Below are 24,746 nucleotides of genomic sequence, written 5' to 3' on the forward strand. Positions count from 1 at the left end.
ATACCTGATCCTGCCAGTTTAACAGTGCTCTACTAAGAAAGTGAGCTTAAGCAGTGTTCATGAGTGCACTCATTTTGTAAAATAGGCTCTGCTTTCTCAATGTATAATTCATATGTGTATATGAAATGAATATACTAGCTATCCTCTAATAAAAGAGTAGCCACTTGATATAGTGATGTATTGCGACAACCAGAACATTAATTCAACAAATATTTTACTGAACAATTACTATAAGCTAATCACTGAAGGTTCTAGATATGCTATGTTAATGGCCTTTTAGGGGCATACCTAGCCCATGGGAACTACAGGTTACATGTAGACAAATACTATGCCCAAAAAGTTTAAATAGTCATATATATTACTGTAGGGTGCTGTGGTGGTTTGAATGAAAATGGCCCCCATAGACCAATGAATATTTGGTTCCCAGTTGGTGGACTATCCAGGAAGGATCAGGAGGTGTGGCCTTGTTAGAGGAGTGTGGCCTTGTTGCAGGCAGTGTTTCAGTGGGGATGGGCTCTGAGGTTTCAAACATGCCAGGCCCAGTCTTGCCTCTTCTCTCTGCTTCCTGCTGTGGATCGGATGTAAGCTCTCAGCCACTGCTCCAGCACCGTGCCTGTTTCCCACCATAATGGAAATGGACTAACCTCTAGAACTGTAAGCAAGCCACCAATTAAATGCCTTTCTTTCATAAATTGCCTTGGTCATAGTGTCTCTTCCAGCAATAGAACAGTAACTATAACAGATGCCTAAAGAAGATAGCATCCAGGTTGAAACATCAGGGTGCAGTTGTCTGAGAAGATAACGTTAAACTGAAAAGTGAGAGAGCTAGAGAGATGGCCCAGAGGTTAGGAGCACTGGCTGCTCCTGCAGAAGACCCAGGTTCTATTCCCAGCACCCATATGGTGGTCCACATCATCCAGGGATCTGATGACATCCTCTTCTGGCCTCTGAAGGCACCAGGCATGCACATAACACACAGACACACATGCAGGGAAAACACTCATGCACATTAAATAATTACATCTTTAAAAACAAACCAAAATCAAAAATCTTGACACCTGACACTTGAAAGTGAAATAAAAGTTGGCTATGGACTTAGTTTTGAGGGAAAGATACGCCAAGCATAGCAAACAGTATGCAGAAAAGTCAGGAGATGGGAATGACCACAAATGTTAACAGAAAACATTAACCACGATAGGGTCATGAAGTCTAATGGTGGAGAGATTAAAGGAACGTTGAGGAAATGGCTGTAGCCTTCTAAGACGCACCTATGTATGACCCTTGGAGCAGAGTTAGGAAATGCTGCCCAACAGCGAACTGTACCCAGATAAATGTCTCATGGTTACTTAAATGTGTGGATATGGGATCAGGAGTGTGAATATCACCAACCTGTTCGCAGACAGGCCACATTTGCAAGCCACCACTCTGGGATCTTGGGCAGAAGCACCATTACTCTGTCTCCCCTTTGCAAGGAACAGGCTTCTGTGAGTATGTTGGCAAGTTTCCTGGATAAAGATCCGAGTTCTTCAAAACTCCACCTCACTTCTCCTCCATTTCCATCTATCCACCAGAAGGCTGGGTTGGAAAGTCTCTCTCCAGCCTGAAGAAAGCGCAGTGATCATGGATTTAGAGGTTGCCATACAGTTAAATTATATTTCAGCTGACTTAATGAAACATATTCTCTTCAGAAACTCACAAATTATTTATTAGTCAGGATGTACATGGAGTAAGTACAAATCACTCAAAGGTTCTTATTTCTACATGCTGGAAGTCATGTCAGGTTTTTTTTGGGGGGAACCAGTCCTTTCTCATTTATCATGATTATTTTTTTTTTCTCAAAAGTTAGAATTCTTATACCCCATCATCCCCCCAGGGATGTAGCTATACTTTGTTTCTTTCCATTTTGACTCTTGAAATTGCTTTTTACTCCTCTTTGTTTAAAAGTAGAAGAAAAAAATAAAAAGGGTCCATTAATATAATGCAGGCTTTTTCAAACAGCCATGATGGCCTTGTAGGCCAGATAAGTTCTTGTTCTGGGGCTGTTCCGCACTTCAGAAGTGCCCCTCTATCCTTAGATGTCAATAGCAACTACTGACTTCCATTGATCACCCCTTCATTGTAGCAGAACTCTCTACAGCCATTGCTAACCACACCTAGGGCTGTGATCACTTGCATTGATAGTCTGACTGGCATTTGCTCTGTACCTTTTCCATACTGCTCCATTGGTCCAGGACATCTTTTGCAAAATTGAAATACTCTGGAATCTCTATTTTGAAGTCCTGCTTTATGGACTCGTAGTTAGAAAAGTTCTGAGGGGTTGCTGTTCTATACTCTTTATACAAGACTCTCACAGGACTGGTAATTGCTAGACGCTGAAAACACTTAGCATGAAGTAGCATCGCCATGGTGACAAGCACTAACTAGCATCAGTGTTGGTGGATGTTTTAGCACTTGGGATTTCCATGCAGACTAATCCAGCTAAAAAACAAGCAAAAATGACATGCATTTAGTTTTGTTTGCAGAGTAGTAAGACCCCCCAAAGCACCTAAGTTTTATCATAATTATTCATCTTTACCCACACACCATCATTTTCTGGCATCTCTATGTGCCAAACATTGTGCTTTGATGCTTTGTGTATTCTTTGTCATTAAATCCTTAGAGAAACCCTGTAAAGTATGTAGTTATTATCCATGTCTACAGATAGAGGAAATAGTAAGAGCCATGGGCTGGATTCAAGTCCATAACTGTCTGGGCCCAGTCCATTCTCCTGATTATCCCACACTATTGTTTTCTACATTCATTTCTCAACTTTTTGTGACTATACAGATGCTTATACTCTAATGTCATATCAAAAGTCACATCAAAACACCACAGATTATCTACAGATGAGGAAACTAAGAATAGCCTAGTATCAGCTTGGCCTGAAAGCACTGTCTATATTTAGGGTCTGTCTGGTTTACAGGCTGCAGTTCCCATGCTCCCAATAGAAGCCCACACTGCCATCGAGTCCAGGCTTGGAGATATAATAACAGGGCTTCTGTTGGGAGGTCCTTCCCAGCCACCTACTCCTCCTTGCTTCTGTGGGAAGTCATTTGATCACAATGTCATTTACTTGGTGGAGGCTATTAAAAATACAATTTTAGTGTTCCAGGGATTGTGACTGAGTTTCTCCACCTTATAATTCCTATAATTTTCCTGCAATAAAACAGATACTATTCTCATAATCATTAAAGCATAATTTTGACTGTGATTCTAGCTGTGTGATAGGGCAGCCTGACTATGTAGAATCCTTTCTGTAATGATAGAGTGTCCAAACAGGACAAGATAGCAGATATTGGCTAAGCTTTATCCTCCATGGACCTGGTGGTTGGGCATCATGCTAATGCACTGGATGCATTTGAAACCCAGGCAACCCCTCATGTCTTACCTCTTTGTGTGAGCCTTCCAAGAGGTCATCCAGCTTGGGTCTCCTTGTTTTTCACCTTCAAAGAAAATGAACCTCAAACAGAGGAAGCATCAGCCTTTACCCTATTGTGTCAGGGCTCAAACTTGGGTCTTTGGATTCTCATTGTAATGGTTTTACTTTGGGCCAACAGGATTCCAGCAAAGCAGCAAAGTGACTTGATATCTTATCTATTCATTAAATCACTAGGAAAGCTTTTTATAAAAACTTGAAGGCCTGGATCAATGGCCAATAAGTCAGCATTTGGGGGAGTGGGCCTATGCTGCTTTAAAAAATTTCCTCAGAGTTGTAATGCATGATCCAAGTTGAGAGTCACTCATTCAGAGGCTGGGATCTATGAACCGTCAACACCACTTGGAAGCTTGTCAGAAATGCATAGTCTTGGGGTCCCACTAAAGATCTGTTGCATTAGTGGATCTCAATCTTTTAATAAGATTTTTCAGGCAACAAGTTTCTACGTTCAGGTGAGAGAAACAATGGTCTTTAAGGTGTTGGCTTAGTCTATTGCCTATTGAGTCATACATTCATGGAATAGTTCTATTTACCACAATAGTTCTATTGTGACTCAATTTGAATAATGAACCACTATGAATCTCAGTTTACATTTTATTAGTAAAGAGACTGATAGAATCTCTGACAGAGAAGTATGTTTACCAAAGATTGAATTCAACAATGCAAATGTTCCTAATGGCACCTAGCCTACTGCTTTTCAATAAAACAAGGGTTGGTAAATGTTGGGCTTTATGGACCATATTGTCTGTGTTATGATACTAGACTCTGCCACAGATGTTGGTAATGCATAAATAAATAAACATGGTCAGATTCTTCCAAACACCTTATCACTGAACACTAAAACTTGAATTTCATGCACTTTTCATGTGCTATCAAGTATTGTTCCATTATTCTTCCCCAACTATTTAAATAATGTGAAAGCCATTGTTAGTTCACGAAGTTGTTAAAATGAGCAGCAGGCTAGATGAGCTCATGGCTCTAGTCGGCTCATGGTATTAGATTGTAAATTCTGTGAGGACCAGAGCCTTGACTGTCATACTCATGCTTCTATCCCTGGGAGTTGTAACATTTGATTCCTAGTATATGTGTTTCTGATCCAGTTTTTTGATCCAATTGAAATTAAAATCAATTAAAAAAAATAATCTGTTAGCCTTTAGCCCCCAAACTTGCTAAACAGAGGCAAGCAGATTTCTGTGAGTTCAAAGCCAGCCTGGTTTATATAGTGAAAGCCTGTCTCAAAAAGTATGTATAAAAATAGAAAATAAAGGAAAAAATTTCTTTAAAAAAATTGTGAGCAAGGTGGTGGTGGCGTACACCTTTAATCCCAGCACTTGGAAGGCAGAACCAGGTGGATCTGTGAGATCTTGTCTACAGAGCAAGATCCAGGACAGACACCAAAACTACACAGAGAAACCCTGTCTCGAAAAAAAAAAATGTGAATAAATGGCTTTTTTGGAAGGAAGAATTTTTAACTACAGGGTTATAGTTAACCCAAGAGGTGCCTCTACTGCTTTAACCAGAGCTATGTGACTACCTGCATCATCCACATGAGGCAGTTTATGTTAATATAAGTACAGTTTTAAAATCAGTTCATTGCTGCCGGGGGGTGGTGGCACACGCCTTTAATCCCAGCACTCGGGAGGCAGAGCAGGCAGATCTCTGTGAGTTTGAGGCCAGCCTGGTGGTCTACAAAGTGAGTTCCAGGAAAGGCGCAAAGCTACACAGAGAAACCCTGTCTGGAAAAACCAAAAAAAAGAAAAAAACATCAGTTCATTGCTAATAACTCCTCAGCTGAGGTTCGGAACCTTGTGCCCACCTCCTTTCTCCACGCTGGGTTTTTGAGCTGGTCTTGTCCATGCTGTTACAATCACTGAGAGTTCATATGTGCACCTGCCCTGCTGTGTCCAGAAAACAGTTTCCTCATAAATCTGGGAGGAGTGGCAGATGATGGTAAAAATAATCAAAACACACTGTATGAAATTCTCTAAGAACTAATGAAAACAAGGAAATAAAACAAAAGAAAAACCAGTCCGTTGGTTACAGTAGTTGTTTTTCAAGTGCTTGATAGGCAAGTGTGGCTCAGATCACTGTGTACTGGTCAGAGGTGACGGAATACTTTTCTCTTGTTGCAGAATATGCTGAGGATCTGTCTGGCTAACAGCTCAGAACTGAACTCACTCACAAAAAATATTAAAAGGAAAACTGAAGGAGGAAATTTCTCAAGGTAAGACTTTTCTTCAGGTTCAGGGTTGAAAAGCACTGCCCAGAACTTTCTCTGACCTAATATATATAAAGAAAAAGCAATGACAGAAATCCAAGCCTGAAAGAGCAGCCTTCTCTTAGAACAGAGGCACACTGAGGCTGTTCCCCTGGGGTGAAGTCCTCGAGGTCTCAAATGTTCTATTTGGCATCAGGGCCAGGTAGCAAGAGAGCAGCAGGACTGGCCTGTGTGTTGACGAGTAACTACCTGCCTTCTTGGCTGTACTCCAACTTCCTAACAGAATTAGGATCAAGTTCTTTCAACTTTACCAACCCCCACCCCCGCCCCCAGTGCTGAAGACTGAAAGTTTTGACTAAAGTAGGCCCTCAGCACTGAGTTCTTAAAAGCAAACTCATCTTGGTTTTTACTTCTTGGTATAATACCTCAAATGGTTCAAAAAACCATAAAGGACACACATTGAAAAATGCCCCCTTCCTGTCTTGAAGGTTTTGTATTTAATCCCAATCTTACCTCCCAGGAGACACTGGGCTTCTTGGTATCCCAAATATGACTCTCATTTCTCCACCAGCCGTACACAACAGGTCCTAAATTCTCACCACTCCACACACCCAATCCACTCTCACTAATGTGGTTTTAGAGGCCTCTTCAAACAAGTACATAGAGCTCTTTCCTCTATCTTTAAAAAAACATAGCTGCATTGCATTGTACCAAACAGCGGCTAGTTCCCAATTGATGATCACTTGAATTGTCCTTATTATTTTGCAATTTAAATGAAAAATTGAAACCAATTCTTCAAGAGAATTTATTCTTTCTCCCAATACAAATGCTATTTTAGAATAGTTAAGAAGTATATCAAACATTTCCTGGTCCAATTGAAACAAAGGTCAAGAATTGGTTCATTTATTTACTCAATAAATACTGACTGAAAGTTTGAAATGTTGCAGATATAGACAATATATGGGGGGATGAAAGAGACAAGATCTTCCCTACTGTCATGGACTGGCACATGTAAATGTGGTAACAAATGAATGTGTTGTTACATGAAAAGGAAAAATGGATAACAAGAGGGAAAAAAGGCTATTTTGGAAGGTCTCTTCAGGGATGCACCATTTTTGCTGAGATCCGGCAAGTGAGTGGCTGCACTGTGCTAAGCGTTTTGCATCAATTTATCCCACACCCCAGAGAAACACACCCCCAACATACATTTACCCAACTGAACAGTACATCTATTTATCCAATGGATACCTGAGACAGGCTTATATCAAATGCTGAGAATACATCCGTGAACATGATAAGGCCAGGTCTGCCCCCTCCACACAGAAGTTTACAGACTATTAAGCAGCTATGTAAATGTTTACACTGGAGATGAACACAGTATACTAACTGTGCTGATAGCAAGCAGAACCAATGTTCAGTGTGGTTTCTCCCTAGCCCCATACAAAGTTCTTCTTTACTCAGAATCTCTCATATATACATTGATGTAGCCACTGATAAGTTCCTCAGGTTCCAGCAAACAGCCAGCCACTCACCCATGCTCATGCAAGAACCTTCATTAAACTCACTGGGTACAAAATAGATGTGAAGTGGGGGGCTTGCTGGGGAGTAGCGGGGCTCAGCAGGAGCAGGAGGGGGATGGGAGAGATAATAGAGGGTGAATATGATAAAAATACATTATACATGTATAAAATTATCAACAAATAGATTTTCAAAAATAACTTTTTTCAAATTAACATTAAAAAATTCACATTAAAAAAAGAACAGAAAATTGACCAGTCAGTTGGAATTTAACCATTTTTTTTAACCAAAAAGAAATATCAAAACCCCCTCATCAAAGCCATAATATTTCTTTCTTCCCAATAAGGCTCAGTCAGTTCCTGTCTTTTCAATGATCTCAGCATCTTACAAAGCCTATTTTCCAGGTTCATAAAATCCCTTGCAGATGAAAGAAAAGATCTCTTCTGCACAGTAAATTTGGATTTTACACCAAGCCACAGAAATGTTGTTAAGAAAATTCCAAGCAAGGCTCCACTGGCTGGCCAGATGGGCTTTTGGAAGTTTTTAAAGTCTCATCTGAAATATAGCTTTAGGTTCATGTAAATGGCAGGGCAGAGGGCTCTTCCATCTCACATTTTATCATGTAAACACAGGTACACAATATTAAAAACTCAAGCCTCACCAAAAAGCCTAAGCTGAAAACTCAGCTGCTCTGCCTGCAGCCTGCTGAGAGTGCTCCCTCCCCACTAATTCCTCAGCTGTGTCTCCATGGCAGCTGGGAAGTTCTGAAATACCTTTGCCATCCATGGCTTCACAGACCATTTTCTGGATTTGCTGGATTTGTTTGCTGAATATATATTATAAAGCAAGAATATATAAACATATATTATTATAAAGCAAGCCTGCATCATTGCAGGAAGTCTTACACAGGAGAAAAAGTGGAATACTCACTGAAGATAGAGCTCCCCACACAGCTGGAGTGATAGCAGATCTGCTTCGTGAAAGAGAAAGTTGATTTCTCACCTCTGATTTAGTGTTGGTAGTAGATCAAAGTGGAAGGAGTATGACAATTAGAAACTCCAGCTGGCCCGGAGTGCCTTCTTCTGCTTGATTGGTGGACACACTGGAGGGTGGAGCATGAACATTTACATAACCCTGACCTGTTCTTTTTAACAGCTGTATACACAGTAAGCTTCTAGTAGGCTGGAAAGCTGCGTGCACAGGATGGAGAAGTGTCCCAAGAGTTGCTGAAAGGCAGCTGGAATTAGAGGCCCACCCATGTAGTCCCAGCCCTTCGAAGGTGTAGGCACGAAGTTCAGGAGTTCAGGGTCATTTTCATCTACATTGTGAGTTTGAGGCTAGCCTAAACAAGTTATTGTCAGGGTTAGTCCTATGAGTGGCAGGAGTACTCAGAAAGAGGAAAGAACAATTGAAAGAGATATAGAGGTATTTTGAAATGAATAAACCAATACCAAAGACTGTACAGCTTGGGTAGAGTTAATAAGAATGCTCAGGAACTGGGAAGAACTAAGAATCAGCACTGTCAGGTCATTTCTCCCCTCAAAGATGTTGGTGTTTCTCTGCTTGTCAGTCATTTAGAGGACTGTAAGAAGCTATGGGATCTTCTCTGCCTCCTTGCACTTCAGCCACAGCAGCCCCCTACTTGCCTCAGACACAGTCGTATTCCAGCCTTGAGACCCTTGCACCCCGACTGCCTGTACTTGTTCCCTCAGAGAGCCCGGTGGCCAAATCCTCCTATGGTGAGATTATCTTCTCAAAGGCACTTTCTCCTCTACTAAGCTGGCACTCATTTTTCCCCCTTTTAACTTTTTGCATATCTTATCACCAACTTTGAAAATAAGAACCTGTTTTATTTGCTGATGGATCATCATTGTATACACCAGCTACTGGCAAAAGTTAGCCATTTGAAAAACATTTAATGTGGTAATGTGAATAATTGACTCATTCGATTGTGTCACACACAAAGTCCAACTCAAATTTAGTTAAAGACAGGAATTTATAAGCTTGGCATGGTAGAACATATTTTTAGTCCCAGCACTTGGGATGCAAAGGCAGGTGGATCTCTGCTGAGTTAGGGGCCAGCCTGGTCTACACAGTGAGTTCTAGGACAACCATGGCTTACATGATAGACCCTGTCTGAAAAACAAACAAAAACAAAAAGGAAAAATTTATTAGTCTTCTTTATAAAAAAAAAAAGTTCTATTTTTAAGAATTGATTTCTGAGAATTTTCCATATAAATAGTCACAGTTGTTTGGATGGGAGCTCCACCTCAACCCCTGGCACTCTGGCATCCCTATACCCAAAGAGTCTAGAATGTTTGGAAGGAGTCTCGTTGAAGATCCACCTCAACTCCCCTCCCTATCTCTTTTCCTAAACCTGCCTCTTCAAAGCCCACCAAACACAGCTCCTCCCCCAGAGAGGCTCAAGACCACTCCCACAGGGTATATAAGCAGCATCCCCCAAAACAAACTCGTGGTTCTTCCGATCTTGCATTCAGTCTCCTCTCTGTAGGGCCAGGGAATTGCCCAGGAGTGCTTTACCCATTAAACCTGGGCTTTTCCTGATTTGGTCTGATTTGGTTTGTTGTGATGGTAGAGAGGTCTTCAGGGAGGCCTAAAACTTACATTTGGAGGTTCCACCTAGGGGGTCGATTTTTTCCCCACTGGCCCAGGGCCACTTGGTGGGAAAACACCCCTCTCCTCCACACCTGCTCTCTGCTAGACTAAGATTGGCTCTTGGCTGGGTAAATTGCCCTTTCCAAGTCCTTGCCTAGGAGGTCCAGGGTCTCTTCATTTTGGGGCGTGTCTTGCCAGAGATGCAGCTGCTCCAGGCTGTGGTGATATTGTGTTCCCCAAAATATTGTGCACCCTAATAAGCTTATCTGGGGTCAGAGAACAGAACAGCCACTAGATATAGAGGCCAGAAAATGGTGGCACACACCTTTAATCCTATCACTTGGGAGATAGAGATCCGTTTGGATCTCTGTGAGTTTAAAGCCACACTGGAAACAGCCAGGCATGGTGACTCATGCCTTGAATCCCAAGAAGTGAGCCTTTATCTCAGGAAGTGATGGCAGAAAGCAGAAAGGTATATAAGGTGTGAGGACCAGAAACTAGGCTGGTTAAGCTTTTAGGCTTTTGAGCAGCACAGTTCAGCTGAGAGGCATCCAGTCTGAGGAAACAGGATCAGCTGAGGAATTAGCAAGGTGACATAGCTGTTCTGCTTCTCTGATCATTCAGCATTCATCCCAATACCTGGCTTAGGTTTGATTTTATTAATAAGAACTTTTAAGATTCCTGCTACACCAGGTCCCTGACCTGTTCCAGAGCACAGGGCTGCCTTTGCTCCACCCCAACACATTCCAGTGCAGAGGGCTGCCTGCCTCTGTTCCACTTGATCTGTTCTGGTGCGAAGGGCTGCCTTCCCTCTGCCTGACCCATTCCGGAGCAGGGGGCTGCCTTTGTTCCATGGGACCCCTTTTCTAGAAGATGTTCCATTGAAGGGAATTTCCCACAACCCCCTATTTTTTTGATCCAAGACTTTCCACAGTGGACTCATTGTGCTAAGCTTTGGATCCCCAGCATAGACTTGAGAAACAGCACTTGCCATTCAAAGCCTGACCCCAAAATGTAGATGAACGGTCTTGTTAAATAAGAAACACAGAGCCAATGCAGAGATGAAAGCCCAAGAGGTCAGAGCTAAAAACCTTACCCTTCACTGCTGCTGTTGTCCTCTTCAGCAAGAGACCTACTTCCTGTCTGTTTGTCTTTTTTTATAGATGTTCTATTCTGCCTTCTCATTGGTTGTAAACCCAACCACATGACCTCCTCATCACTGCCTGTCTGTACAGACCTCCAGGTCCTCTATGGTTGGTATTGAGATTAAAGGCATGTGTCTCCAGGCTGACTGTATCCTTGAACACACAGAGATCTACCTAGCTCTGCCTCCCAAGAGCTGGGATTACAGGTGTGCACTACCACTGCCCAGTTTCTGCTATGGCTTGCTATTAGCTCTGACCCTCAGGCAACTTTATTTATTAACATACAAATAAAATCACATTTCAGTACAATTAAAATATCACCATATTCAAAATGCCCCTGCAGGGTCTTTTATAAAATCTATTCAAATTGGGGCTGATATAATTGGACAAAACTGCTCTAGATCCACAGTTTTTGGGTTCTGCATTCCTGCCCTCCCTACAGGGCCAATGTTTCACAGCACCAGTCCATTCACTGCTGGAGAAACTGACACATTCCCTACTTCCCCCAAACTCTACCTACCCACCCCTCCTCCAGGGCCACAAATCTAAGACCAAATTCCTCCTACTTACCCTCCTTATCCTCCCTCCTGTTCTCCCTTCCCCCCACTACTCCCCCCATCTCCCTAATGCCCCCAAATCTTCCCTGGTTTCTTCTTTACTCAGTCTTCTTCTTCTCAGTCAGTGCCAGATACTAGAAAAAAGGGCTGAGCAGGGTCCCCAAACTCCCCTGCAGGAATTGGTGAAAATGTCTCCTAAAGTTCTTAATGCTCGAGAATGACAGCCGAGTCAACCGACAGACAAGGCTGCAACAGAACACGCTTCAAGCCCAAGCCTTAGCAGCTGCTCTGAGGCCACCAGGGTCCCCCACAAGGGGTACAAAGGAAGTCGGTCATGAGGCTCCATTCCGCTGGAGCTCAGCCCAAGTCAACTCTGCCAAAAACTGGCTTCAAATGCGGCAAGTAGGGCAACTGGTCACAGTATTGCCCTGATCTCCAGCCACCCAGGAGGCTGTGCCCTGTCTGCTGATTGATAGCCTGGGCACTGGAAATTGGAATGTCCCCATGCAAGCTCATCCTCTATGCTATGCCATGGAGGTCCAGCCTCACTAACTCTGGCAACTGGGAATTCCTAATCCTGGTGGAGAACTGACACACCCTAGACCTACTGACTCCCACTGCCCTCTCTAAGCCTAGGGTGATGCTGCAGGTAACGGGTAAGTTCATTGACTTTCTTTGGACACGGGAGCTACCTATTCTGTTTTGACATCTCACTCAGGTCCTACAGTTCCCTTACCAATTTCTGTCATGGGGGTGGACAGGATCCCTTCCTTCCCACTGAAGACCCTGACACTTCCCTGCATTCTTGCAGGGTGATTCTTCTCACACTCTTTTTCTGGTCATACCTGCTTGCCCTGCACCTCTGCTTGGTCACAATGTTCTCAGCCTTTTTGAGGCCACACTCACCTCAGCCCCCACACTCTCCTGAGTATTTTACAGGTCCATTCACAGGGGCCCTGCAGATATGTCAACCTTTGTGTTCTTGTATAATATTAAAAGGACCAGCCTTAATAATATTCTTGTATAATATCAAAAGGACCAGCCTTAATAATAATAATAATAATAATAATAATAATAAATAATAATAATAATACCAGGGGCTCAGAAGAGAAACTACAAACGGCAAGAATTATTTTTGGGAAAAGAATCTAAGTACACCAAGCTCTTTGTCCGTCTACTTTATTCCTCTAGGATAAAATTCTATCTACACAGCTTCAGTTCTGTTCTCGTGCCTAGCTCCTTTCTTGCCTGATTTCTCTCTACCTTTATCTACTTTTCCCTCTAAGTTCTATCTTAATTCTGCCTCATCTAGGTCCTTCTCATCTAGTTCTTACCCAGCTAGTACTCCCCCATCTGACTCTTCCTCATCTTCCATCTTGTCCACATGTTCTCTCTGGTCAAAATCCTCCTTATCCTTCTCAGTTCTCTGTCCTCAAGTTCTCCACTCCCCTCTTCCTCTCTATCTTCTTATCCCTCTAAGTCCTTCTCTGAAAATAAAACTGCCTTTTTATCCCTTTTATCCTTATCTCTCCAAGCTATTTCTGCTCCTGCTGTTTCTGGCAAGTGTGCTCTGTCACTGGACAACTTGGCTAGGCAACTTCCATCACAGTGAGATGTACCTGTAAGTTGGACCCTTTAGTTCTGAGTTAATTGTTAAGGATGGATCTAAAACTAGAGAAGACTTTGGAAAGGAGAAAGTTCAGCTTAATTAGCACATCTGCCAAGCCTTCTCAAATAGGTAGTCTGATCACTTAAGTCTGTTCTTACAGAGTACAGAGGTATCTCTGATAAGGTACTTTCCTCTGTCTGGGGATGGACCTGGCTGGATGCTGCCAATGACGATAATTACAGGGAGGCTTGAACTGGGTTCTGGCTGTGCATAGCTGTCAGTGCAGAAGGTTATCTAAATATTCCTAGAAGTGATTAGGTAAGGAGTTAGAGGTCTATAAAGTTAGTAAGGCTGTAAAAAAGGAGGGTCCCAGCTAAATTGTGTGAAACTATTACTTAAGGTTCACCTGACCTAGGCGGTGTCTCCATTTGGAATTTACCTTAATTCAGGAGACTTATTATGTGGTGGTTTGGACTGTTATTCCTGTTAGTCCTTGAATGTGGCTAAGGGAGATATCAGATTCCAGTGCTAAAAGGAGAAGAAACAGATGGGCCTGAGGGAAGGCCCTTGGTGGCTTTGAAGGGGCAGGTTTAGGAAAAGAGATAGGGGAGAGGAGTTGAGATGCTGCCTGAAGTTGTTCTCCAAATACCTGGAACATATATGTCCAAATAGTGATCAGTCCACACTGTTAGCAATTCTTAGGAAAAAAAATCAATTGGGAAAGCTATAAAGGCACACATGATTTTCATAACAGAAGACAGCTGATATATAACAAGCCAAATAACACCAAATGCTCCCTGGAATTCGGCTTCCTCTGAAGGAATTCCTTGATACCTTCAGGTAGTGGCTTTACCATAACCAGCTGAGTTCTTATAATATATTCCTGCATCCTGCAGCACTGCACTAGCTTTGAGAACACCAACCAGGTGGATTGACAGATGGATTTCACTCACATGCCCACATCTAAGGAACTCCATTACCTCCTAACTATGGCTGACACCTTTATCCTCAAGAAAGGTTGAGAAGGCCAATGGACTCAAACGACAGCCCACCAAGCTCTGCATTGAATTCAGGTTATCTTGGCCCTCCCTTCTCCCCATTGCCCTTACCTGCCTCTAGGCCACCCCACGCTCTCCTATAGGTTTGAGCCCTTTTGAGCTCCTTTACAGAAGGCCCTTCCTCCTCAATCACCACCTCCCAGCCCCAACTCCCCCACTGGCCGGGTACATCCCCTACCTCTCTCTTCTGAGGTCCCTTCTCCGTTCATACTGTGATCCTCACACCCCTCAGCTGCCGAGCTCCTGGGACATCCATGCTGGTACCATCTCTCCAGGCTCAACTGGGCACCTATTCGGGATACATGGTCTGTCCAGCAGCTGGGAACCTCCACCCTCCGGTTTTCCAAGATGTCCCAATAAAGGGCCTATCTGCTCTTCTGCTCTATAAGTACAACTAGGGCAGATGTTAATGATCTACTTTTCCTAGAAACTTGCCTTCTTTGCTTTCTCAAGAAGCAGATGCCCGAGGTCTCCATAATGACAATTAACTGGATGCTCCTCCCCTCACACCTCCTGCTGAATGTGAGTCCACCAACTCCTGACTCCTCTTCCCCACATGGCTCTATGCCCACAGGAAGTAGTTAGACTTGAACAGGCACCCCTATACCCAAAGAGTCTGAAATGTTTGGGTGGGAGCTCCACCTCAACCCCTGGCACCCTGGCATCCCTATACCCAAAGAGTCTGGAATGTCTGGAAGGAATCTGGTGGAAGATCCACCTCAACTCCCTTCCCCTATCTCTTTCCCTAAACCCACCTCTTCAAAGCCCACCAAACACAGCTCCTCCCCCAGAGAGGCTCAAGACCACTCCCACAGGGTATATAAGTGGCATCCCTGAAAACAGACTCATGGTTCTTCCAGTCTCAAGTCCAGTCTCCTCTCTGTGGGGGGCAAGGGGGCCAGAGAATCACCTGTGAGCCCTTTACCCATTAAGCCTGGGCTTTTCCTGATTGGCCTGATTTGGTTTGTTTCGATGGCAAGAGGCCTTCAGGAGGCCTAACACTTATCAACAGTATGTGCAAATAGTGAGTTTTATTTTGTCTTTTCAGCTCTTTAAGCCTTTTTTATTTGCTTTCTCAACTTATTTCACTGGTTAGCATCTGCACTGAAATGGGGAAGTGGAAATCCTGCTACCTTACTAACACAGGAAGTATTGAGGCTTCCACAGTGAGTTCCAATGCTAGCTGTAGGCTTTGTCATGCATAGTCTTTATAGGTGAAATCTAGGAAGACCAGTTTTTTATTTGTTTGTTTGTTTTTATTGTCAAAATAGCTTTATTTCCTACCACAGTATCCTATCTACTCAGCTTTGTCTCTTCTTCTGATATATAACAAAGCCAGGCAGGAACACTCTAGAAAGAAAACTAAGAGCGAATTATGATACCCTGTGACTATAATCAAGAAATCCAAATAATTACTAAATATCAACAAACTAAGATCAGAAGCATATAAGGACTAGAAATCCATTATGACTTGTTTGAGTTTATTCAAGAAGAGGTAAAAGGGGAAAAACAAGTGAGGATTTCAGTAACCCTTTGGAAAGGTAATGAATTTCAGCACTCACTCATGACTATCTACACCCTATAAAAATGAAACATAAGTGAAGAATTCAGTTACTATGATAAAAGTTATTATGGCGTTCAGGTCATGCTACCCTAAACTATAGCATCTTGACATCTGAGAAATAGCAGAAATAAATTCCAGTTTTGCACCCTGCTTCAACTTCCCTCATTAATCAAGTTGTAAGACCCTCTTGTGGGACATCTGTGGTTTGAATGTGTCTCCCTTTCCCTCTGCCACAAATTCATGTATTGCAAATGTAACCACCAAGTTCATATGTTGATGGTATTTAGAGGTAGGACCTTTAAGAGGTGATTAGGATGAGATGAGGTGGTGAGGATATGGGCCTTCCCATGATGTTATTAGTGGTTTTACAAGCAGAGGAAAGGAGACACGAGCTTGCATGTCTGTTTGTGGCATGCTGTCCACCATATTGTAATGCATGAGGAAAGTCCTCACCAGAGGCCAGCTCCCACTCTCTAGAACAATGAGCTTCATAAATCTAATCTTTCTGACTTATCTGGACTCAAGAATTCCATTATTACAGAGGACATGTGTGGGGGTCCCTACAAATACTATGGTCAGCAGAGAAATGAACCATGAGAAATAAGAAGTAAATCAGGTTTGACATGGCTTAGTAAGCCAGGCTGGTTTAAACTTCCGGAGTTTGACCACCAGGCAGTTTACATTAGACATATTTAAGCAAAGTATAATTTTGGAAAAAAGTTCTTTGGTAACTATTATTCCAGTCCCACGTGTACAATAAAGCTTAAGGTGTGACTACATTGAAACTCTTTTGCAAAGTACATGTAACAACTACCATGAAGATAGGTTCTATAGCTTAAGGGACTAGGATCTGGTGTGGCCTTGTTGTGCCCAGATCGTGACCCCCAGAGAGACCACCAAAGACGAGCATGCCGGAATGCAAAAGCAAGGTTTAATTCTGGATATCCAAAAGCAATACAAGCCTAGGCAGGGACTTCGTCCAAAACATCCAACGCAGTGGAGGTTGGAGGAAGTGCCCACCTGTCTGCAAGCTCAGTTTTTAAAGGGAAAAGTCACAAGGTTACATCATTTAGGGGTGCTAGTATGGATACAATTCTGATTGGCTCGCTTCTAGGACTTCTAGAAATTACTTCTAAGGGAGTGGTTGCCCGCCACCATTTCTCATTGGCTGCCCTCAGGTGGGGGCATTTCTGTGGTCAGTTACCCTGGAAGCCAGGGAGAGGACATTCCATAGTCCAGCAGGCATTACCTCGTGACTATCTTGTGACTCTGTACTTTTACACTTCCTGGTTTCTGGAATCTGAACTGACTGGTTTCAGTAACTAATGGCCTATTCCCAAAAAGAGAAATCTTAGGCCTTAATTTTAGGGTGAAAGCATTTTGGTCTTATTTCTAAGATGGCTCATTTTGGTCTCACAGCCTCTGACCAAGACAGAATAGAGGTTAGCAGGCTATAAAGTACATGTAATATTTCCTCTAAGGATGTGTTCTGTTGACTTAAGAGCAGTGCTCTAGATAAAGGTCTAGGGAGGAAGTATTTGAGATAAACATAGTAGCTGGGGGATTCAGGTGTGGCCTGATCCAACAGAATAACAAAAGATCACCAGATTTTTAAACTATGTCCACTTCAGGCCTTTTAGGTGGAAAATTGGTGTAAATCTCTTGTATTGAGGAGTAAAGCTTGTATGTTTAACTTTTCTGGTTTCTCTAGTGCTTATCTGTGAGCACAAGGATCTTGTGCCCTTCTACATCTCCCTATTTTTTTAAAAGAAAAAAATAGTGACTGTAACAGAGGCCATGAATGAATGAATCACCTCTATGGGTAGTTGCAGGGAACTACGGGGTTGTCCTGGCCTAGCTGCCCTGAGAGGAATGTGTTGGAGGTTTTTCAGATCAGAGTCCTTGGCTCCTGGGCACTGTATGCCTTCCGATTCAAGAGAGACTGGCACACTTCCTCAGGCAGTGAAGCATTCAGGCTGCTTTGTGTTTCTCTGTATGTTCCCTCAGAAGTCAAGGAAGCATGAGAACTCGACAGGACGATTGATCTTAGGCATTAACGTACCCTACGTAGCTTGCAGATTTCATTGTATCCTGGCAAGTTGACATTATATTGTGTTTTTGATAAAGGTATAAAAATTCTGATTGCTCTCAATGTTGGTTAAGCGGCAGCACTTGTGGCTGGCCACTGCCCACAGCAGCCACATCGACAGAAGAGAGCACTGGATGTCATGGTGACAGAAGAATCACGAGCCATGGTTACCTTTCTAGAGCTTTATTGAGAGAGAGAGAGAGAGAGAGAGAGAGAGAGAGAGAGAGAGAGAGAGAGAGAGAGACTGTGTGGAGGGGGGAGAATATGGAAGGAGAGTGTGCAGAAAGAGAGGGCACAGAGAGGGCATGCCCGATTTTTAGGCTGGGATGTAATTAAGGACATAATCATTACACTCAATAATAAGCTTAAGGTTTGCTGTGGGTCCTTCAACTGACTTGGGTTTATCAGGTGACCTTGGCCTGATAGGTAAGTGTGGATGCTTACAGGTAGTCTAATTAATATAATCAAGCACAAGAGAATTAAATAAGAATAAGTAACAAGGGACCAAGGGAAAGGGGAAAGTCATCTTAAATATGATGGCCATTTAAAGGTCATTTGAGAGATTTTTGTCTATCTCTTTATATAAATCATTAATTTGACCATCAATAGTATGAGAAAAATCTGACACATCAAAGCACACATACCAGGAAATTGTTGGCAATCAAAATTATACTTGAGCAACAAATAATCTATAGTAGCTCTATGCTGTAAAACTGTGCTCTTCAATCCATCCATCTCTCTCTCTCTCTCTCTCTCTCTCTCTCTCTCTCTCTCTCTTTGGTTTTTCGAGACAGGGTCTCTGCGAGCTTTGTGCTTCCTGGAACTCACTGGTAGCCCAGGCTGGATCTCTGTGACTCACAGAGATCCGCCTGGGCTACCAAGTGCTGGGATTAAAGGCGTGCGCCACCACCGCCCGGCATCTCTCTCTCTTTTTAAAAAAAGATTTATTATGTATACAGTGTTCTGCCTACATGTATGCCTGTGGGTCAGAAGAGGGTGCCAGATCTCATTATAGATGGCTGTGAGCCACCATGTGGTTGCTGGGAATTGAACTCAGGACCTCTGGAAGAACAACCAGTGTTCTTAACCTCTGAGCCATCTCTCCGGCTCTCTTCCATTTCTTGATTATTTTCTGCTAATATTTTGCTGTAATTTTAGTAGTTTTACTAACCATACAGGCCATTTTGAGAACTTTTTTTGTAATCCTGTAAGCATTCCTGGGACTAGTAATAAAAGAGCCATTGTGGCTGCAACCATTACAGGATCCAGTAGATATAAAGAATCACCACAATTTTCAGAGAGAGCTCTCTTAACTCTGTCAATTAATTGCACTTATTTACTGAGCAAAATTGGTGTATGTAATATGGTCTATGCTGCACAAACCTTTATAACTTCGGGAAGGGCAATGTAAGTAGCATTTCCACATACAAACAAAGGTCCATCCCAAAGGCAGTTGTTTACCAGAAGAAAGGGTGTGATTGGAGGTGAACTGCAATAAGTATGGATATAAATACTTTTAAAGTATAAGCAATGTGATAGAGAAATGCCATTGAAAGGAATATCAGGGAAAGCCCCATGAATATGGATGTAGGTGGATTTTATTTTTTTCTCTGTTATTTGTGCCCAGTGAATATGAGTAACTCCTACATCACATAAATTTCTTTTTAAGAGCCCAGGAATAGACAGGACTCCTCTGATACAAAAAGATTGTTCTCATTGACTGCTATGCGTCAAATGAAGCCAGAGGTTATTTTCTAGACTATTGGCAATAGGTAGCACTATTTTAGGTACAATAATATCAACTTTAGTAATCAATACATCAGGTATTCACCTTTTAACTTACATAAAATTATAATTTGTACTATCAAAGTTTTTTAAAGAGTAGTTAATTATGCTAAAATCTGTATTCTTGCAATTGGACCGATCAGTTAGGTTAGTCTAAACAAAATATCCCTCATTAATGTGACTAAATAATTGTGTACCATCTTTTATCCAGACAACTGGTATTAAAGGATAAAAACAATTTTCAGCATGGCAAAACAACATTGTACTTCCTCCTATTACAATTGTGTCTTTTATGCCCCCTGACAAAAAAAATTGGGTTCCCTATTGACAAGCTGATAATTAACATGAAATACAATTAGTAAACATAACAGCATCATTTTTGGTTCAGTAGAATAATGTTCCTGTTTCCCAAAGTCTCAGTTTGGTGAGTTAAAGTTTTGATGTCTTCCCAAGTTATCAGCTTACTCTTCCTATTGGGACATCTCCTTTTGATGGATTTGCTATCTACCTCATTGGCCTGGTGGTCTCTGGGAAACTGTCCTGTCCAGATTCATCAAATCAGGAGCTATCTGGGATTTTATTTTCTGGAAAGACATAAGCATAACCTTGCTTCAGTGTTAGAGGAACAGCAAGCCCTTTCCATTCATTAGTTTCTAGATTTTTTAGTTTAACATATACTATAGGCTTTGTCTCCTTTAGGGCAAAATGCTTTGGGGCAGCAAAAACAGCATTATCTTTTAAAGTGAAAAAATTAAAAAAATTAAAGTTAGCATAGCTAAATATAGCATACTATGTTAATATATAGTTTAAAAATGATATAAACCTGTGTGTGTTTACTTGGGTCTGAGCAGCTGCGGGACCACAGGACTGGGGGAGCCAGGTGTGACCAGGAAAACTTTCAGCTACAAATGGCATCCAATGGCTCGAGTTTCCACCTAAAATCTGAGACTACTTAATAAGTGATTCTAAACAAAGCCAAAAACAGGTTCCTGCTTCATGTCTCATGCGGGCGGCTAGACACCACAGCATTCAGGCTTGAGTGCAACATGGCAGATTCAGGTCATGTTATACAATGGCATCTCCAAGTCACACAGCACACTGTGTGACAGATATAGCTTTCACATTAATTTAAAAAAAGGAGGTTTCTGGGCTACACACTGCTTTAATGGAGGCATAGACCCACTGCTTCCGAGAGCTGATGGTACACATGGCCCAGAGCTGGAGGTGAATTACCTCTACCATGTTGAAAAGCTAAAATAGGTAGAATCAGGAACCAAGGCTGCTGCTTCAGTTCCAAGAACACAGTTTAGCAGTTTAAAATCTCTCCTGGTCAGAGAAGGATTATAGATTCACAATAAGGCAGATTCAGATGGAATAAGACGTTAAGTGGTTTACAATGTGTGTAAAAATGTATGTAGGCTTGGAAAAGAGAAGAAAATAAATATAGATAGTTATATAAAGAAATAGTTTTAAAAATAAAGTCTTTAAAGAGACAGTAAAAGTAATATAAAAAATAAGGCACGTAAAGATGGAAATCACACAATTTAACTGAGAGTCTCCAGAAAGCAACTTAAAGAGAGGAGCCACATCCTTAGTAGTGATAGGCAAATCAGGATGTACCCAATTGACATGGCCCAAAAATTTAAGTTTTGCTCTTTTAGTTTATTTAGCATGAAAATTAAACATTAATTTAAATATTGATTAGACTAGCAGTAGAAGAGAATTTCATATAATAATCCATATAATGAATGAGCAATACCACAGGAAATTTTACTAGCTTAGGTATTTTATGTCCTAGTTGTAATTGTTTCTGTATTAGAAGTCATGCTTGTTTTTATTTTTTCTCTCATGACTATTGATCAATCTATATTGACTGCCGAGGACAATTTTAAGAGCCATGCCATATTGCCTGCCTGAGTTAAGTTTCTGTGGTCCAGTATTGGGCCACTAACCAGAAACTTTTGACATGCCTGGACAAACCTTGAGTTATTAGAAAATAACTTAACATTTCCTTATCTTTCTGCTACACTGACCATTAGTAACAATGTTTTGTGGTTGGGTTGCTTGGTTGGGTTGCTTGGCAACTCAACAGTTCCCTGATCTTTTCCCAAAGAATGTTGCCTGGTCTGCTTACTATAAAATCCACCTGAGAAAAATAAAATTTTGCAGCTTGATCAGAATACTGTCCTGCTGTCAATTCTTTGTGTCTCTTGTCCCTTTCATTCACCATTCCTCCTTCTAGGGTCTCTGCTGAAGATCCCGCTGGCCGGGACAATTGACTAATTTCTAGTGTGAAGAAAAACAAAAAAAACCTAAGTTCTGGGGTAGCTGAAACCTAGCTCAAGCGGCTTCCAGCGGAGCCCCGTTTGCCGTTCATTGGAACTTAGGTAGGTGTTGCATCAGACACTGCTCCCAGCTCTGCCAGACTCCAGTGGCAAGGGCTACCAGGCAGAGAGCTTGGAGTTCCAGTCAGGTCTCTTGGGAGGGCAAACCTTTAAGTCAAGTGAGTTCAGTTGGCTCTCCCTGCCAAGACCTGCCAAGATGTGTCCAGCAGAAAATTTTTTCTCTCTCTCCTTTTATTGTAGTTTTAAGCTGTAAATAAAAAGCTTGAGAGTACATTTTCAAGACAGCTTAAGTCTGTGTTTTCCCAGATAGAAATCATTATTAGTCCTAAATAAATGTAATTTTAATTAATTAATTAATTAATTAATTAATTTTTTTCCAGAGCTGAGGACTGAACCCAGGGCCTTGCGCTTGATAGGCAAGCGCTCTACCACTTAGCTAAATCCCCAACCCCTAAATGTAATTTTAAAAAGTTTTTGACTAGGTCAGTTTTCTTCTGTTTAAACTCTTGAATTAGACACTAAAATAAGATACAGACAATATTCCCCAGCCTGTTGGTACTCACTTTGGACTTGATGCTCAGTATTTGTAGAGGGCATGATACCTGTGCTCACAGATAAGCACTAGGAAACCTGGACTGTTATCATACAGGGCTGTTTCTTTGAAGAAAGAGGTGTATGATCTGTTTTCAACCCAGAAGGCTGGGAATGGATGTGGTTAATTAATATCCTGGTGACCTGTGCTGTCTATAGGGCCAGGCCACATCTGACTTCCACAGACTCTTATTCTTATGTCAGTCACTCCCCTAGACCTTTATCTTGAGCATCATTTCTCACTTGATACAACTCATCCTTATGGGATGTCACATGTACTTTACAAACGGAGCAGAGGTGGTTGATAGCTTGGTGACCTCTGCCTTATTTGTATGACCAAAACCACACCAGATCCTCCCCTAGGCCCTTAAGATAACACCTATAGTCAATCTATAGAACCAAGGTCCTGTGTCCTTTGCAAAGAGTTTTGATGTACTCCTGCCTTAAGCTTTATCATACATACAGGACTGAGTTAATTGTCACCAGGGAACTATTTTCTAAAATTGTACTGTACTTGAATACACTTAAAATAACCTTTCTTGGGGTCAGACTCTGAAGTTTGAACCAACACCAGCTAACTAAGCTGTGTTGAACTGGATTTCCTTCTCGCCTCACAAAAACTGTTACTGATTGTCGCACTGCTGACTCTGGTGTTTGCAGAGACCACACACACACTAGACTGGACACACTGCATCTTTCTCTTTTCTTGGACATTCCTGAGCTGTAAGGGTCAGTTTTCCTAGTTTCAGCCTCCCAGTCTTATTTTAGTTGCTGTCTGAAAGCTTTTTTTAAAAAAAATTAATTAAAATATTTTAAGAGATTTTCTATTCATTTTACATATCAACCACAGATTCCCCTGTCCTCCCTCCTCCCACCCCCAGCTTCTCCCCACCAACACACACCCCCATTCCTACCTCCTCCAAGGCAAGGTCTCCCCTGGGGAGTCAGCAGAGCCTGGTACATTCAGCTGAGGCAGATTCAGGTCCCTCCTCCCTGCACCAAGGCTGAGAAGTGTCTCAGCATAGGCACTAGGTTCCAAAAAGCTGGCTCATGCACTAAGGACAGGTCCCGTGCCATGGCCTGGGGGGCGGGGGGGGGGGGGGTGGGGGGGGACGGGGCGGGGACTAAACAGTTTAAGCTAAACAACTGTCTCACTTATCCAGAGGGCCTGATCCAGTTCCATGGGGGCTCCTTAGCTATTGGTTCACAGTTCATGTGTTTCCACTAGTTTGGCTAGTTGTCTCTGTACTTTTCCAATCATGGTCTCGATATCTCTTGCTCATATAATCCCTCCTCTCATGGATTGGACTCCTGGAGCTCTACCTGGGGTTTGGCCATGGATCTCTGCATCTGCTTCCATCAGTCACTGGATGAGGGTTCTATCATGGTGGTCTGAAAGCTTTATCTCAATCTTTTGTGTGTGTGTGTGGGTGCACATGTGTGTGCATATGTGTGTGTGTGCATAATGTGTGTGTGTGTGTGTGTGTGTGTGTGTGTGCATGAGTAAATGAAGGTTAGAGGTCAATGTCAGTGTCTTTCTTTTTTTTGTCAGTGTCTTTCTTTATAGATAGCTCTTGATATTATTTTTCTTATTCTTTAAAAAATTCTTTTGGTAGACTTATTTATTTTATTTTATGTAGATGAGTGTTTTGTCTGCATGTCTGTATGTGTACCACATGAGTGTCTGGTGCCTTTGGAGTTCAGAAGAGGGAGTCAGTTCTCCTGGAACTTGAGTTATAGATGACTATAGACCATGTGGATGCTGGGGACAGAACCCAGATTTTCTGCAAGAACAGCAAGTCCTATTTGATCTCTGTCTTTTCAGCACTCTTCTAAGCTAAGGAGGTCTAGGGCACCCTGGAGAGTATACTTTACTTGTACTGAAGCTGAGCCTCTATGGAAGAATTCCTTGATGTGCATGTCATAAGCCCAGTAGACTTTGCTAAAAAATTGAATTTAGGGGTTGGAGAGATAGCTCAACTGTAGGAGCTCACAAAGGCTTCCTAGTGATATCTGAGCTTGCTTTACAAAGCAGGGCTGCATTAGGGGATGGCTTGACCACCTGCATGGTCACCAGGTGATTGGAATGGTCTGCACTTGGCTGTGCTTGGGGGGAGGTCTTTTGCTCCACCCCTTGACATTCCTTTAAGAGCTCTTTAGTAGAGACAGAAGGGGC

At 42.2% G+C, this 24,746-nt stretch overlaps 1 protein-coding gene across 5 annotated transcripts in view; it reads right to left on the minus strand.

The window, feature by feature from the left end:
- Window positions 1-14,568, minus strand: part of Acsm3 (acyl-CoA synthetase medium chain family member 3) — a 33,105-nt gene extending 18,537 nt beyond the window's left edge. Inside the window, exons 1-7 of one of the 5 annotated variants that reach the window (XM_037211056.1) lie at window positions 14,375-14,568; window positions 8,142-8,313; window positions 5,292-5,373; window positions 3,428-3,482; window positions 2,584-2,666; window positions 2,205-2,478; window positions 1,390-1,600 (exon numbers count right to left, since the gene is read on the minus strand). In XM_037211056.1, coding sequence (XP_037066951.1) covers window positions 1,390-1,600; window positions 2,205-2,405 — 412 coding nt within the window. In that variant the 5' untranslated portion in view covers window positions 2,406-2,478; window positions 2,584-2,666; window positions 3,428-3,482; ... (1 more) ...; window positions 8,142-8,313; window positions 14,375-14,568. The remainder of the gene's footprint in view (window positions 1-1,389; window positions 1,601-2,204; window positions 2,479-2,583; window positions 2,667-3,427; window positions 3,483-5,291; window positions 5,374-8,141; window positions 8,314-14,374) is intronic. The other 4 variants (XM_037211052.1, XM_037211053.1, XM_037211049.1 and 1 more) reach the window with 4 other exon arrangements.
- Between the last annotated feature and the right edge of the window lie 10,178 nt (window positions 14,569-24,746).

This window comes from Peromyscus leucopus, chromosome 1, assembly GCF_004664715.2.
Source record: "Peromyscus leucopus breed LL Stock chromosome 1, UCI_PerLeu_2.1, whole genome shotgun sequence".
Taxonomy (NCBI): domain Eukaryota; kingdom Metazoa; phylum Chordata; class Mammalia; order Rodentia; family Cricetidae; genus Peromyscus; species Peromyscus leucopus.